The sequence below is a fragment of the Mobula hypostoma genome, chromosome X1 (genome assembly GCF_963921235.1).
Source record: "Mobula hypostoma chromosome X1, sMobHyp1.1, whole genome shotgun sequence".
Classification (NCBI taxonomy): Eukaryota; Metazoa; Chordata; class Chondrichthyes; order Myliobatiformes; family Myliobatidae; genus Mobula; species Mobula hypostoma.
The window spans coordinates 10,878,183-10,891,414 of record NC_086128.1 but is presented as its reverse complement, the minus strand read 5'-3'; the positions used below and the strand labels follow the sequence as shown (position 1 = coordinate 10,891,414).

The 13,232-nt window shown below is 45.3% G+C and overlaps 1 protein-coding gene across 2 annotated transcripts in view; it reads right to left on the bottom strand.

Annotated features, from left to right (window-relative positions):
- Window positions 1-962: 962 nt before the first annotated feature.
- The window catches only part of maptb (microtubule-associated protein tau b), a 77,561-nt gene continuing 65,291 nt past the window's right edge, over window positions 963-13,232 (bottom strand). For both annotated transcript variants that reach the window (XM_063037104.1, XM_063037103.1), the window contains one exon: window positions 963-10,101. In XM_063037104.1, coding sequence (XP_062893174.1) covers window positions 9,889-10,101 — 213 coding nt within the window. In that variant the 3' untranslated portion in view covers window positions 963-9,888. The remainder of the gene's footprint in view (window positions 10,102-13,232) is intronic.

Sequence of the window (13,232 nt, the reverse complement as noted above, 5' to 3'; positions counted from 1 at the left end):
GAAACAGTTCAAAACCTCAGAATCTAACTGCCACGTCCAATGAGGGCAATAACATTGATGTTAATGATATGCCTTGCACCCATGGTCCTTGGGAGGACAGAAACCGTCACACAGAGGGGAGGGGAGGGGAGGGGGGAGAGAGAGAGAGAGAGAGAGAGAGAGAGAGAGAGAGAGAGAGAGAGAGAGAGAAGAAACAAGAGAGACAAAGATAGGTGGACATGAGGAGATTGAGAGAGGGGAGAGAAAGATAAGGAGAAAGAAGCAGATAGAGGGGACTGATGGGAGAGATGAAGAAAGAGATGGGAGAGATAGAGATGGGGAGGGAGGGAATGCAAGAGAGAAATGGAGTGGGAGAGAGCGATTGGAAGGGAAAGAATGAGAGAGATGGGCCACAGAGGGAGATGAAAGATGCAAAGAGGGAGGAGGATGAAAATGAGAGAGTTAATGATGGAGATGGAGATACGCAAAGAGAAATAGATGGGTGGGGTGGAGGGATGGGAAGAGAGGGGGATGAGGAGGGAGAGGGGGATGTTTGGAAGGAATTCCGGGTTTTAAAAGGTGGAGCTCTGCTGAAGGCAGAATGTTGAGTCTGAGGCTAGAATTAGAGGGGTATGGAGAACTCAGGAGGTTTATAGAGCTTAGGAAAACAGAAAGAGGAGTTAAAATCAGAGGTAATAAAAACCTGGTCAAGAGTTTCTGTCATCTGGGTTGACAAAGTGTGAAGCAAGTGAGGGAATGGACCACTTCTGTTTTACCTCTGAGATCATCTATTTTGACCTCTTTAGCATCTGCTGCTGAATTCCTCCTTGGTGCATTTCCTGCCCCAGCATCCCCCTCTCAATTTTAAATTTACAAAAAGCTCTGGTGAGCGAATACTTTGACGTGACGTATCACAAAAGGGGTGGTGGTGGGGTGGGGGGATGTGAGTGGTGGAGATGGACAGAAAATCAAGAGTTTTGGAACACAGACTTTATTTCCAAACTGTTACAGCCACAATTATCAATCTAAACCAATGATTCATAGTTACAGCGTTGAGCAGTCACAGACAAGAAGCAAAGCCACTGAACATTAGCAAAGATGCCGCCATTGGGATTAAATTACCACCTCATCACATCTTAAAGAGAAAGCGTTAAGAAACAACGTACACTACCACAACATCACTTTCACGTTGGCACTTGTCCCAGAGAAAGCTGCATGGGAATAAGCAGGAAGGTCCTTCACGGGATCAGTTTTCCAAGTTCTCAGCCCTTTTCAAGAAATTTGGAACCTGACATTTGTAACACAAACTCCCCTTGGATGCCTTGACCCCGCCTTTGATCGGTGTGTCACTGCCCCAGAGGAGGGTTGGCCTGAGTAACACTTGCCCTCAACGTGCACAGTGAGACTCACTGGGTTAGTTTCTCTGTCACCTGCCACATCTGAACAGGATTTGTTGGTTGGGAACAGCTAGCTCAGCCATTCCCTCAACTTCACCCAGTCTCACCCACTGCCAACTGACCCAGTCTGCAGTACATCCTTAGCGTGAGGCAAAGAGCCGACATCAGCTCCCAAGTTAATCCAGAGTTATCGACTGCTGAGAAATTATCAGACAGACCAGACAATTCAATGACAAAGGTTGTATGATGTGATCAATCCAACATGACTCCACTGATGTACAATCTACTGGCAGATGGAGCTTCTGACTTTGGAAAATGAGGGATAGATGCCACCACTGGCTGATTACATCAGTGAAATCACTGCTGTACCTGCCTGCATTGATCCCACATCCTGACATTATTCATCCCTCAGTCACTGAGCCTTCAGGGGCACAGAATTCCAAAGTTTCACCACACCCCAAGTGAAGAAATTTCTTCCCATCTCAGCCCTAAATGGCCAACCTCCTTCTGGTTCTGCCCACCTCAATGAGAGCAAACATCTTCAGTGCATCAGCCTTGTTGAGCTTGGGAAGTTTGTATATTTGACCTCTCATTCTTCTATGAGTATGCAGGTCCAGTGTGCCTATCGCCTCCTCAGAGGAGGATGCCCACATCCCAGGAAAGGATACATAGGACGTTTACTGCAGTTTCTTGCAGGCAGAGACCAAAGGCACAGTGTCTGACACACACCTGAGGAACCAATCTCACAGACACAGGGACAAATTCACTGAGAGTTTCATATTAACTGCAGGTGGGACTGATCATTTAGTTGAAGCCTAACTTGGGGTGATGGCAGGCCCAGAGAGTGCAGCAACTCTCAGAAATGAGGGCATATAGGTGTAGATAGTGGGGAACTTCTCCCCATGGCGGAAGTGTCAAGTAGTAGAGGAACTTGAGGAAGAATTTTCTTAACACAGAGATATTTGGAATCTGGAATGCTTGAAGTGGTGGAGGGAGAGACTCTCACAACATTTAAGTCTCTAGGTGAGCACTTGAATCACCAAGGAAGAGAAGTGTGGCAAATTGGATTAGAATAAATGGGTTAATTAGAATAAATGATTCTGGGATTGAAAGGCTTCTCATATGAAGAGCGTGTGATGGCTCTGGGCCTCCACTCACTGGAATTGAAAAGAATGAGGGGGGATCTCACTGAAACCTATCGAATGGCAAAAGGCCTTGATAGGGTAGATATGGAGAAGTTTCCTGTAGTGGGGGAGTTTAGTACCAGAGAGGACAACCTCAGAATAGAATGGAGATGAGGAGGAATTTCTTTAGCCAGAGAGTGGTAAATCCGTGGAATTTGTTACCATAGGCAGCTGTGGAGGCCAAGGCATTGGGTATATTTAAGGCAGAGGTTGATAGGTTCTTGATTAGTGAGGGCATGAAGGGATACAAGGAGATTGGGGATGGGAAGAAGATGGATCAGCCATGATGGAATGGTGAAGCAGGCTCAATGGGCCAAATTCTGCTCCTATGTTTTATGGGTACTGGTGGTCAGCATGGAGATGATGGGCTGAAGGGCCTCCTTTGTGCTGTCCGACTCTGTTAATCATTTAGATGTAAATGATAAAGACATTTACAAATGTTACTGAATTGGCAGGTGTTTGGAAGTGAGGTGGAAAGCCCTTGACTGCAGGAAGGTAGAGATGGGTTGATTGGTTGGTTGGGCAAAGCAGCGCGATCAATGCACAACGTCATTGGACAGGACAACGAGCAGTCAGTCAGAAGCGGGTAGTGAGATGCAGAGACAGTGAGATCAATGAACAGTGAAATCAGACAGACTGAGGTCAACACACTCTGTGCAGCGAATGGGCGGTAAGGGCAAGAGGGAGTGACATCAGCGGGCATCAGAAGGTTAGATCAGTGGACAGTGGTACCAACATATGAGCAATGGACAATGAGATCAATGGAGATAGAGGCCATGGACAGTGGATGGAGATCAGAGGATATGGACATCAACAGACAGGGATCAGTAGAAGGGAACAGAGGGGCAGTAACAGACATTAGTGTAGATTGAGAGTGAGTGAGAGGCATGTGGGTGGCCAGAGTAATTCAAAGGCAATAAGAACTAAGTACAGCAGAATAACTGGGTGATGATCAACAGAAATAAATTGGACAGCAATGGTGAATTTAATTGCCTGGGAATAGGGGGAGGCAGGTAGTGCTGCTACCTCAGGTCCAGTGACCTGACTTCCATCCCGATCTCTGGGGTTGACTCTGGGTCATTTGCACGTTCCCTCTGGCTGTGTGGGTTTCTCGGTTCCTCCCACATCCCAAAGATGTGTTGATATTTTAAATGGCTAATGCCATCACCCTGCAGTGCAGAATTGTAGAGGTCATGACAGAGAAAGAAGTGCAAAGCCACAGGGAAATATGGAATGGGACTGATGGGATTACTGGGAGTTGGTCTGGACACTGGGCTGAATGGTATTGGTCTATCATTGTAAGTAAATAAGTTAGTTCAGTGATATCAAAACAGAAAGGTCTAAAGTCACTGTGACTAAGAACACATGAGATCTAACCATCAATGAAGATGGTGGATCAAGTACATAACACAAAGAAGTCTCTGTAGGATAATGTCCAGAAAGTATGACCAAAGGACATTGCGATCTGTGGGCTGTTACATCAACGAACAGCGAGACCAAATGACACTGGAACCAATAGATGGCAGGTTCAAAGAGCAGGCTAATGGGTGCCACTTTCAATGGATGCATGGATGACGAGATCACTGGATAAATACACCAGCACACCATGAGATCAAAGAACACGAGCACTCCAAATTGAGACTATTAAATGTTCACTGTGTAATGGACAGTCACTTTACAGGGACAAAGAGGCTTATTGCTAACCTCAGCTTTCTGGCACAGCAGCATGACCTTTCCAGGGTCAAAAAGTTGCTTTTGACAAAGTTAAACTTCTAACCAATATTCCTTGCTCAGCCTCTTGTCGTAAACACGTGAACAATGAGGTATCAAGAGAAATAATGGAGCCCACTTAGGCCAAATTAAACATTGCATTCTCCTGGCCTGATGAATGGAATTGACACAGGGGATGTCAATTAGAGGTAAGACAGTACAAATACTAAAAAGCAGTTAGAATTGTTAGGAATGTCATTCAGGTGTTTCTGCTAATGCTCCAAAGTTTCAGGTGACTATTAAGAAAAGATTATCAAGACTATTACAGTATTCACGTCTGATATGGTTGCTATCGTTTTAGCCTTGGAATGGGCCGAAGAAGTACACCCTGATTACGTGCCTTTGTGCTCTGATTTGTTCTCGGTCTTTACATTTATTTAAACAGATACTTCAGATTGTAGGCCAGACATTCTTCTGTGGACATCTGTTAAGACAGCAGTGCCCAGGCTTGTGTGTACATTTTCTATGGGACCCTGCCCAGGTTGGGGTTGAAAGAAACGACAAGGCAGACATTCTTGCCAAGCAGTCACTTAAAATCAGCGATATAAATTCATAAGGGTGCCTTTGCATAAGGGAGAGGTGAAATCCTTAACTAAAAAGTCTATTCAATCACTGTGGCAACAAATTTGGGATAAGGAAAAGAAAGGACAGGATTTATATAAAATTTAGAGGATGGTGGGAACTCGACTAGGAGGTGGGTATAAAAGGAGAGAGTAAGTTACACTTACAGTTATGTATTGGACATACTAGGCTGAATAATTCCCTGTTCAGAATTAAAATAAAGGCATCCATTAGTCTTGTGAGACCATGGATCTGCGCTTGGAAAGTCTTCACTCTCCAGGGCACAGGCCTGGGCAAGGTCGTATGGAAGACCAGCAGTTGCCCATGCTGCAAGTCTCCCCTCTCCACAACACCGATGTTGTCCAAGGGAAGGGCATTAGGACCCATACAGCTTGGCACCGGTGTCATCGCAGAGCAATGTGTGATTAAGTGCCTTGCTCAAGGACACAACACGTTGCCTCGGCTGGGGCTCGAACTCACGACCTTCAGGTTACTAGTCCAATGCCTTAACCACTTGGCTATGTGCCCACACTGTTCAGAATAAATATGCATGATATGGGTATTTTTAGGGAGCGAACTTGTCAAGAAACAGTGCAGCATAGATTGTTTAAATGCAGTTCCTATGAGGGTGCAAAGGAAACATCGAATTGCTAAATTGAGATCTTTGGGACAGAAAGAGTTTAACATGGAAAGCTTGTTAGGATATCACAGCCATTGTAATGTGTACTTGACTTTCTGAAAAGCATTCGACTTTTTGATATTATTTGAGTTTTTATTTTTGAGCGGGAATTAAAGTGGGGATACTACTTGTCTCTTTGCTCCACACTCCAGCTCAGTAGGTGGTGGTAATGCATCTTACGTTGGTCACCCAACTGCCATTAAACTTTACTAGAAGGACAATTGTTAGGAATAACAAGAGAATGACAGAAGGCAGAACTAGAATTTATTCCTCATGCTTCAGAATTTGTGATGGACACTTGTTCATCTGCAACTCATTGGTACGTTCTTTTAATTTGTGCATTTTGTAATCCTTTGTAGTTTATAAATCTTTTGTAATTTGAACATTTTTATAAGTTAGAAATCCTCTGAGTATCAAGTGTGTGCCAAGAATTACTTGTCTAAATTTAAATGTGTGTGATTCAAAAGTAAAATAAGCTACTTTGTGAGGTGGAAGAGTCTCCTCCTTGGGGGTCGGGGACAGTGATGGCAAATGACCAGGAAATCAATGGTTAGAGATGAAAAGGGATCCCTCGACTGATGAGCTAGAGCATTTTTAGGCAATGTGGATCAATGAGTATTGAGATCATAACGAGGGATTTGATGAGCCAAAACCGAGGCTGAGGGGTGACCCGCTGGAGGTGGTCAGAGCTCTGGGTTGCCAAGAGATCTGGGCATATCCTTTACAAAGATTCAGATGCAGCAAGTGATTTGGAAAACTAACAAAGGTGTCATTTATTGCAAGGGGCAGTGAAATCCAAGGCAGAGAGGTTCTGCATCAGTTATAAAGGGCAGTGACTGGACCACATCAGCAGTGCTATGTCCAGGAGCAGTTCAGAGGAGGCTCAGTGTATGGGCTGTTGTCTCACAGGGTAGACTGAACTATCCAGGCTGGTGTTTGCTAGACTCAGAGTGAGAGGGGATGACAAGGTGAATACAGAGGCCTTCTCTTGTGAGATGATCATTGTTTCACTCTTAAAAATACTTTAACAATAAAAGGTTGCTCACCTCTAATAAATGAGGCAAAATTTTCTCCGAGGACCAAGAGTCTTTGGAACTCTTTCATCGAATATTGGAGGCAGAACAATTTTACCCTCTCTCGTCATCCTGGAGGCTTTGTTTCTTTGTCTGTCTAAAATTCTCAGCAGCTCCAGTAGAGAAAGAACCAGAGCTAACAGTTCAGGGAGACACCTCTCACAAGAACTTGGAAAGGTTCCTGAAAACAGATATGTTTTACATTGCAGAGAAGACTGTAAGTTACAGGGCGAAGAAAGGTCTGTTATAGTGCTCCGATCGTGAAAAACCAGTGAGGCCAGCTGAACACAGGGATATAAATAGAAGAGATTAATGGGGCGGGGGGGGGGTGGGCAGGGATTGAGAGGAACAGTGAGATCAACAGATAGACTGAAGAAGACAGTCAGACTAATCTCTTTGTGCCTACACAATGTCTTCATCTTTCCATTTTCCTCACATTCATGTGCCTATCTAAATATCTCTTAAAAATCCCTAATGTACCCACCTTTAATGCCACCCAAGGCTCACATTCCAGGCACCCACTATTCTCTGTATATGAAAAAAACAACTTGCTCCTCACATCTCCTTTGAAATTACTCCCTCTTGTCTTAAATGCACGCCATCCGGCATTAGACATTTCAACCCTGGGAAAAATAAGTGCAGCGCATCGCATCGTGAGAACGATGGTAGCGTGCCCAGTGGAAACAAAGGCCAGGTAGAACTGAAATTGAAGGATAATGTGCTTGATGAAGCTACATTAGATCAGTCAACAGTCAGTTATACAACATGGAAACTCATCATGCCAACCAAGGTGTCTATCTGAGGTTGTCCCATTTGCTTGTATCCTTCTAAACAGTTCTTATCTAAAAACCTATCTAAATGCCTTTGAAACATTGTAATCGGAGAGGTCAATGACATCAATGGACTGCATCAGGATTTTCTCATCCCCACCACCCCAACCCAAAGTTGCAGCTGGGCCAGCTGAGTTCTCCCAACTCATTGTCTCTCGTTCCAGATTCCAGCACCTGCAGTCTGACATCCCCCTAATTGTGCAGCAAAGCCAATAGGCAGCAAGACCAAAGGGCAACAATACTGAGGGACAAGATCAATGGACAGAGGTCAATTTGCGGCAAGAGAGGGAGACCAACAGGTAAAGATCAGAATGGTGAGGTGGCTGGACAGTCATCACCAGTGAAGCACAAGGATGGTACATGGGCAGTGAGAACGATGGGCATTGATAAATGGTTGATATGAATAAGGAGATGTGATCAAGGGGTGGTGTGATGAATGGGCAGGAAGCAATCAATGAGATCATGGGTAGTGGAATCCAGGAATGGGGTCCAGACCAGTGAAGCAATGCTGGTGTGAACACAGCACAGTTATAAACTAACAATATCACTGGGCAGCAAGATCAATCAACAAGCTGAATCAGCAATATGACCAACAGCAATGGTCAAAGGCAATGGTACCATTGGGGACCAGGTCCAAACAGCAAACAAAATTAAGTGATAAGGTCACTGGCAGCAGGACTGTAATGAACAAGAGAGATGAGTGAAGGCATTCATGAACAACGAGATGGTTGGGCTTCACCAGGGCAGCAGCAAAGGAAGTTCAGACCTGGGAGCAACCCAACTACAGTCTCGTGGATTCTAGACCTCACAGGGAATGAAATTAAGACAAGCTGTGTGTGTATATACGCTCTCTGATCCTCCTGCTCCTCAACTATGATTTGGCACCCTCCTGCAACACCAGCTTGACTGTGTCTCCATACTCATTATCACAATATCAATCCTATATTAGCAGGACATTTTGAAATAGAGTATAATTCTATCACTGCAGGACAGGAGAGTGGCAGGAAAAATATTACTATGGCAGACTAGGATAAGGAAAGGTCACTGGGGAAGAGAGGGTCATTGAATCTGGGGCCTACTTTGTGGGTCCCTGTTAAACCTCTGCTTCAGATTTTGTAGAAGCAACTTATACTTCCAGTGGAAAAGGCAGTAGGATATTTCCCACATCTTCTCCACATTTATCAGAATGGTAATGGAGCTAAAATGGTTTAAATAGAGCATTGACAAATCTATATTCCTGTGGTATAGATGTTAAAGTGGTGACTTCATTGAGGTGCTTAAGACGATTTAAGGAATTGATAAAGTAATTCCCTATGTTGGGGATTCAAGGAGAGGTCTGATCTGTAGATCAGATCTGGGGTTTCACCTCTATCTGGAAGTGTACTCTCGTACTCATTACAGAACATGTAAATACTAGGCAAAGTAAAACACTGAGCTAATTCGCCAGGGCTATAAATGGTGAAACGCCAACTGTGCCACTGGAGCATGGAGGGACCAGCATGAAGTGGGGCTCAGGTTCCTCCCTGGGACCAGTGATGGGAGCTGAGACCTCAGGCAGCAACCTCCCTTTTAGCTCTACACCATTCCCTAATCCAAGTCAGAATAACCCCCAGGAGACCCACTTCAGCAGATCCCCACGGGGTGGGTACACTGACAATGCAGAAGCCTATGGGGTTAGCACTCAAGTCAGCAGGTCAAGTGGAGGATTTCAGGTAGTCAGTTCCCCTTTGCTTGCCCTTCCCTCGCTCTCCCGGTGCAGCTTCCCAGGGGTTTGCAGGCTTCCTGTGTGTGGAAGTGTTTCCTGACACCACCTCTGAACAGCCTGGCTCTCATTCCAGTACCCTACCCCATTGCTCTATTCCTTCCATCACCTTAAAAATATTTCAGTCAGATCACCTAATCTTCTACAGTGTAGGGAGTACAAGCTTTGCCTCTATGAGCTGTTCTCACAATTCAACCACTTTACCTTCAATACCATTCTGATGAGCAAACGCTTCAGCCTTCTGGAGCCCTTCCAGCCCCACTGAGCGCAGCGTTAGAACAGAAGACAGGCTCGAAACCAGAGGTTTGTGCAACTTCCAGGAGCTCCTACTGCTGGGTTTCAGGCCCCTTGAGATAAAGGCCACCATTTCACTTGGAAAAAGTTTCAAAATTTTTTTGTACCAGTCAGAACATTTCAGCCATTTCTGTACTTTAACCACTAATCTCTAAATAAAGGGACATGCTACTTCTAAAGTCCCAGACTTCTCAAAAAGCCTAAAGAATGCAGATCAGGAATTAACACACAAAAGACAACAAAGCACCACTGTCTGTAACTGGTCAGATATGCAAGCAAATCCAGAGGCAGTGTATGAAAGATCAGACACAAACTCGGTTTAGACAGTTGCACACTTCAAACTTGCTTTAAACCGACAGTCACAACCCCTGCTTGGCCAATGAGGCAGAGACCTGGTCAGCGAGCGTGGCGAGCTGTGGAGATTCCATGTTGATGCTGCCAGTGGAGGACACGTTGCTGAGTCGGCAGGGAGAGCCCTCATTGGAGGGGGTTGGGGATTTGTAGACAATTTCTGCGCCATGATCTGTACGAGCTTTAGCTGACTCACGGAAAGTCAGTTTGTGAGATTCAATCTAGGGAAGAGAAAGAAACTGCATCTGAGCAAGAGCAGAAATAAGAAAATACAATCTCTGCAAAGAACACGGCCAATCGACATCGCTCACTGAAAAAGGAGACAGTATTGAATGGCACTCATTTGACTAAGACAGTATCACTCGGCAAAGGAAAGTTCATTACCAATGGGATATCAATTACAAAATGATGGGAATCCAATCAGTGGCAGAATGGCCCTGTCCAAAGGGCTAGTCTCTCTCACTTTATCTGCAGCAAGAACATGAATCTGAAATCTGAGATCCATCTCCCTCCTGCCCCGTAACCTCCCCACATCCTGTAACTTACCCTTCCCTTTTTTACTTGCCTCTTCTTGTCCCCCACTGGAGCCTCACTACTCACCCCCCCCAATAACCTGCGACCCTCCTCCCGTAACTTGTGCCATTTCTAAATCACGTCCATCAGTTCTGTGCCAGATGCCCAGGAGTCATCCCCACACCTACTGACCCTCTTTGTTTCCCTGAACACACACACACACTCTCTCTCTCTCTCTCTCTCACTCTCTCATACCCATCAACTGCCTTTTGTTTCCCACTACACGCAGGGGCAATTTCAAGCAGCTAATCAACTCACCGGCAGATCTTTGGAGTGTGGGCAGAAACCCAAGAACCCAGAAAAAACTCCCGTGGCTGTGGGCAGAAATCTAATCAGACAATACTGGAGCTCAGGAGTGAAGCTGGGTCACAGGAGATGAGGAAGCGCCACTACCTCACACACCCATGAAAGCATGTATATGTCTCTGCAGTGTCCACTCATCATACACTTCAGCCCAACTATGATTGTGGACTTCAGGAAGGGTAACTTGGGAGAACACACAGCAGTCCTGATTAAGGGATCAGCAGTGGAAAGGGTGAGCAGCTTCAAGTTCCTGGATGTCAACACCTTGGAGGACCTACCGTGACCCAAACATATTAATACAATCAGAAGAAAGCACATCGCCAACGCTCTTACAAATTTCTACAGAAATAATGGAGAGCATTCAGACTGGTTGTATTACATTTTGGTATGGAGAGGGCACTGCACAGGATTGCAAGAGGCGGTAGAAGGTTAAAGACTCAGCCAGTTCTATCACGGGCAAAATGCTCCCCACCATTGAGGCCATCTTCAAGAAATACTATCTCAAGAAGGCAGCCTTCAACATTCAGGACACGTCCTCTATGCTCCTACTATCAGGGAGGAGGTACAGAAGCCTGAAGACCCACACTCAACATTTTAAGAATAACTCCTCCTCCTCCATCAGATTTCTGAATGTTCCATGAACACTACCTCACCATTGTTGTCCGCACTATTTATTTATTTTGTAAGTGCACTGTGCAGAGGCATAGAAATTACTACGTTACAAAATAAATAAATGATGCAACCCGAAACATCAACTGTCCTTTTCCCTCCACAGATGCTCCCTGACCTGGAGCTCCAAATTCCAGCATCTGCAGTCTCTTATGTCTTCACTCTATCTATGCCCCTCACAATTTTCAAACCCTCTGCAAGGTCACCCTCAGCCCCCCATGTTGCACTGAGAACCCAGCCTCTCCAATCTCTCTTTGTACCTACTGGCCTTCAATCCAGCAACTTCCTGGCAAATCTCTTCTGCATTCACCCAACTGCTACAACTTCTGTCCTGTAGTATGGAGTCCAGAACTGGACACAATGCTTCAAATGTTTTGTGCTGCTTCAACATGATGTCCTCACTCTTGCGCTCAATACCTAGGCCTGCAATGGCTGGAACACAAACCATCTTCTTCACTACTCTATCCACTAGTATCGCTATTTTCAGCAACTATGGATTTGTGCCCCAAGGTAGCCCTCTACATCAACACTCCTGATGTCACTGCCATTTCGTCCATATGCCCTGCCAGCATACGACTTCCCAAAATGCATTACCCCATACCTGTCTGAATTAAATCCTATCCGCCACTGCTCCACCACCTGACCTACGTCCCACTCTATCCCTAGTAAACTGCCTTTGATATCTACAACTCAGTCTCAGTCTCTATATCCTGCTGCTCTCCATTTCCATATCCTGAAGCAGGATACAGCTGCTGGCACAATGCCTCCCGGCTCCAGTGACCCAGGCGCTGTCTGTGCCGAGTTTCCTACGGGTGCTCCAGTTTCCTCCCACATTGCCCACTGTAAGTTGTGGGAGAATCAGGGGATGTTAATGTGTCAGTAGTTCCACAGAAATAAATAAAGAAATGCTTCGATAGAATTGCTTTGAATGTCAGCATAGATTTGATGGACGGAATGCTCTCCGGTTTCATAAGGAAATATGAGAATCAAAGTATTCTCTACCGCAGGGGTCCCCAACCTTTTTCGCACTGCAGACCGGTTTCATATTGACAATATTCTTGTGGACCGGCTGACCGGGTGGGGGGGGGGGGTAAGGGTTGCCAACGGACAAGAGTAGTAGTCAAATACGCTGGGTTTACCCCGAGAAAGACTACAATGACCATGAAGCCTTGCGCATGCATGAACGATTTTTTTCTACAGATCGCTTTTGGCGATTCTGTTCGGGGGAGGGGAGGGTGGTGTTAATCACGACCGGAATATAGATGATAATTAGCTAATACACTCAATTTCGTTTCTAAAAGGGTTTATCTAATGAATTTAACATTAAACACATATTTTCCTCGCATGAATATAGTGATAAGTCAATTATCAGGGGAGGACAGGGGAGCCTGAAGTAAGTGTTGAACGAATTTCCAGTAGAAGTGGTAGAGGCAGGTTCCATATTATCATTTGAAGAAAAATTGGATAGGTATATGGACAGGAAAGGAATGGAGGGTTATGAGCTGAGTGCAGGTCGGTGGGACTAGATGAGAGTAGCGTTCAGCACGGACTAGAAGGGCAGAGATGGCCTGTTTCCGTGTTGTAATTGTTATATGGTTATATAAGTCAATAGCATCATAACATTTTAAGTATCGTTTGGATATTAAACATGCAACACACATTTTCCCTGTATGAACATATAAAATCACTGCAACACACCAATATCACTGAATCAGTGGGAGCCCTGGGATTGTTTCCCTGTACGAGACGGTGCCATCGAGGGGTGATGGGAGACAGCGATACTCGAAGGGGGTTCCTTATGTCCAGT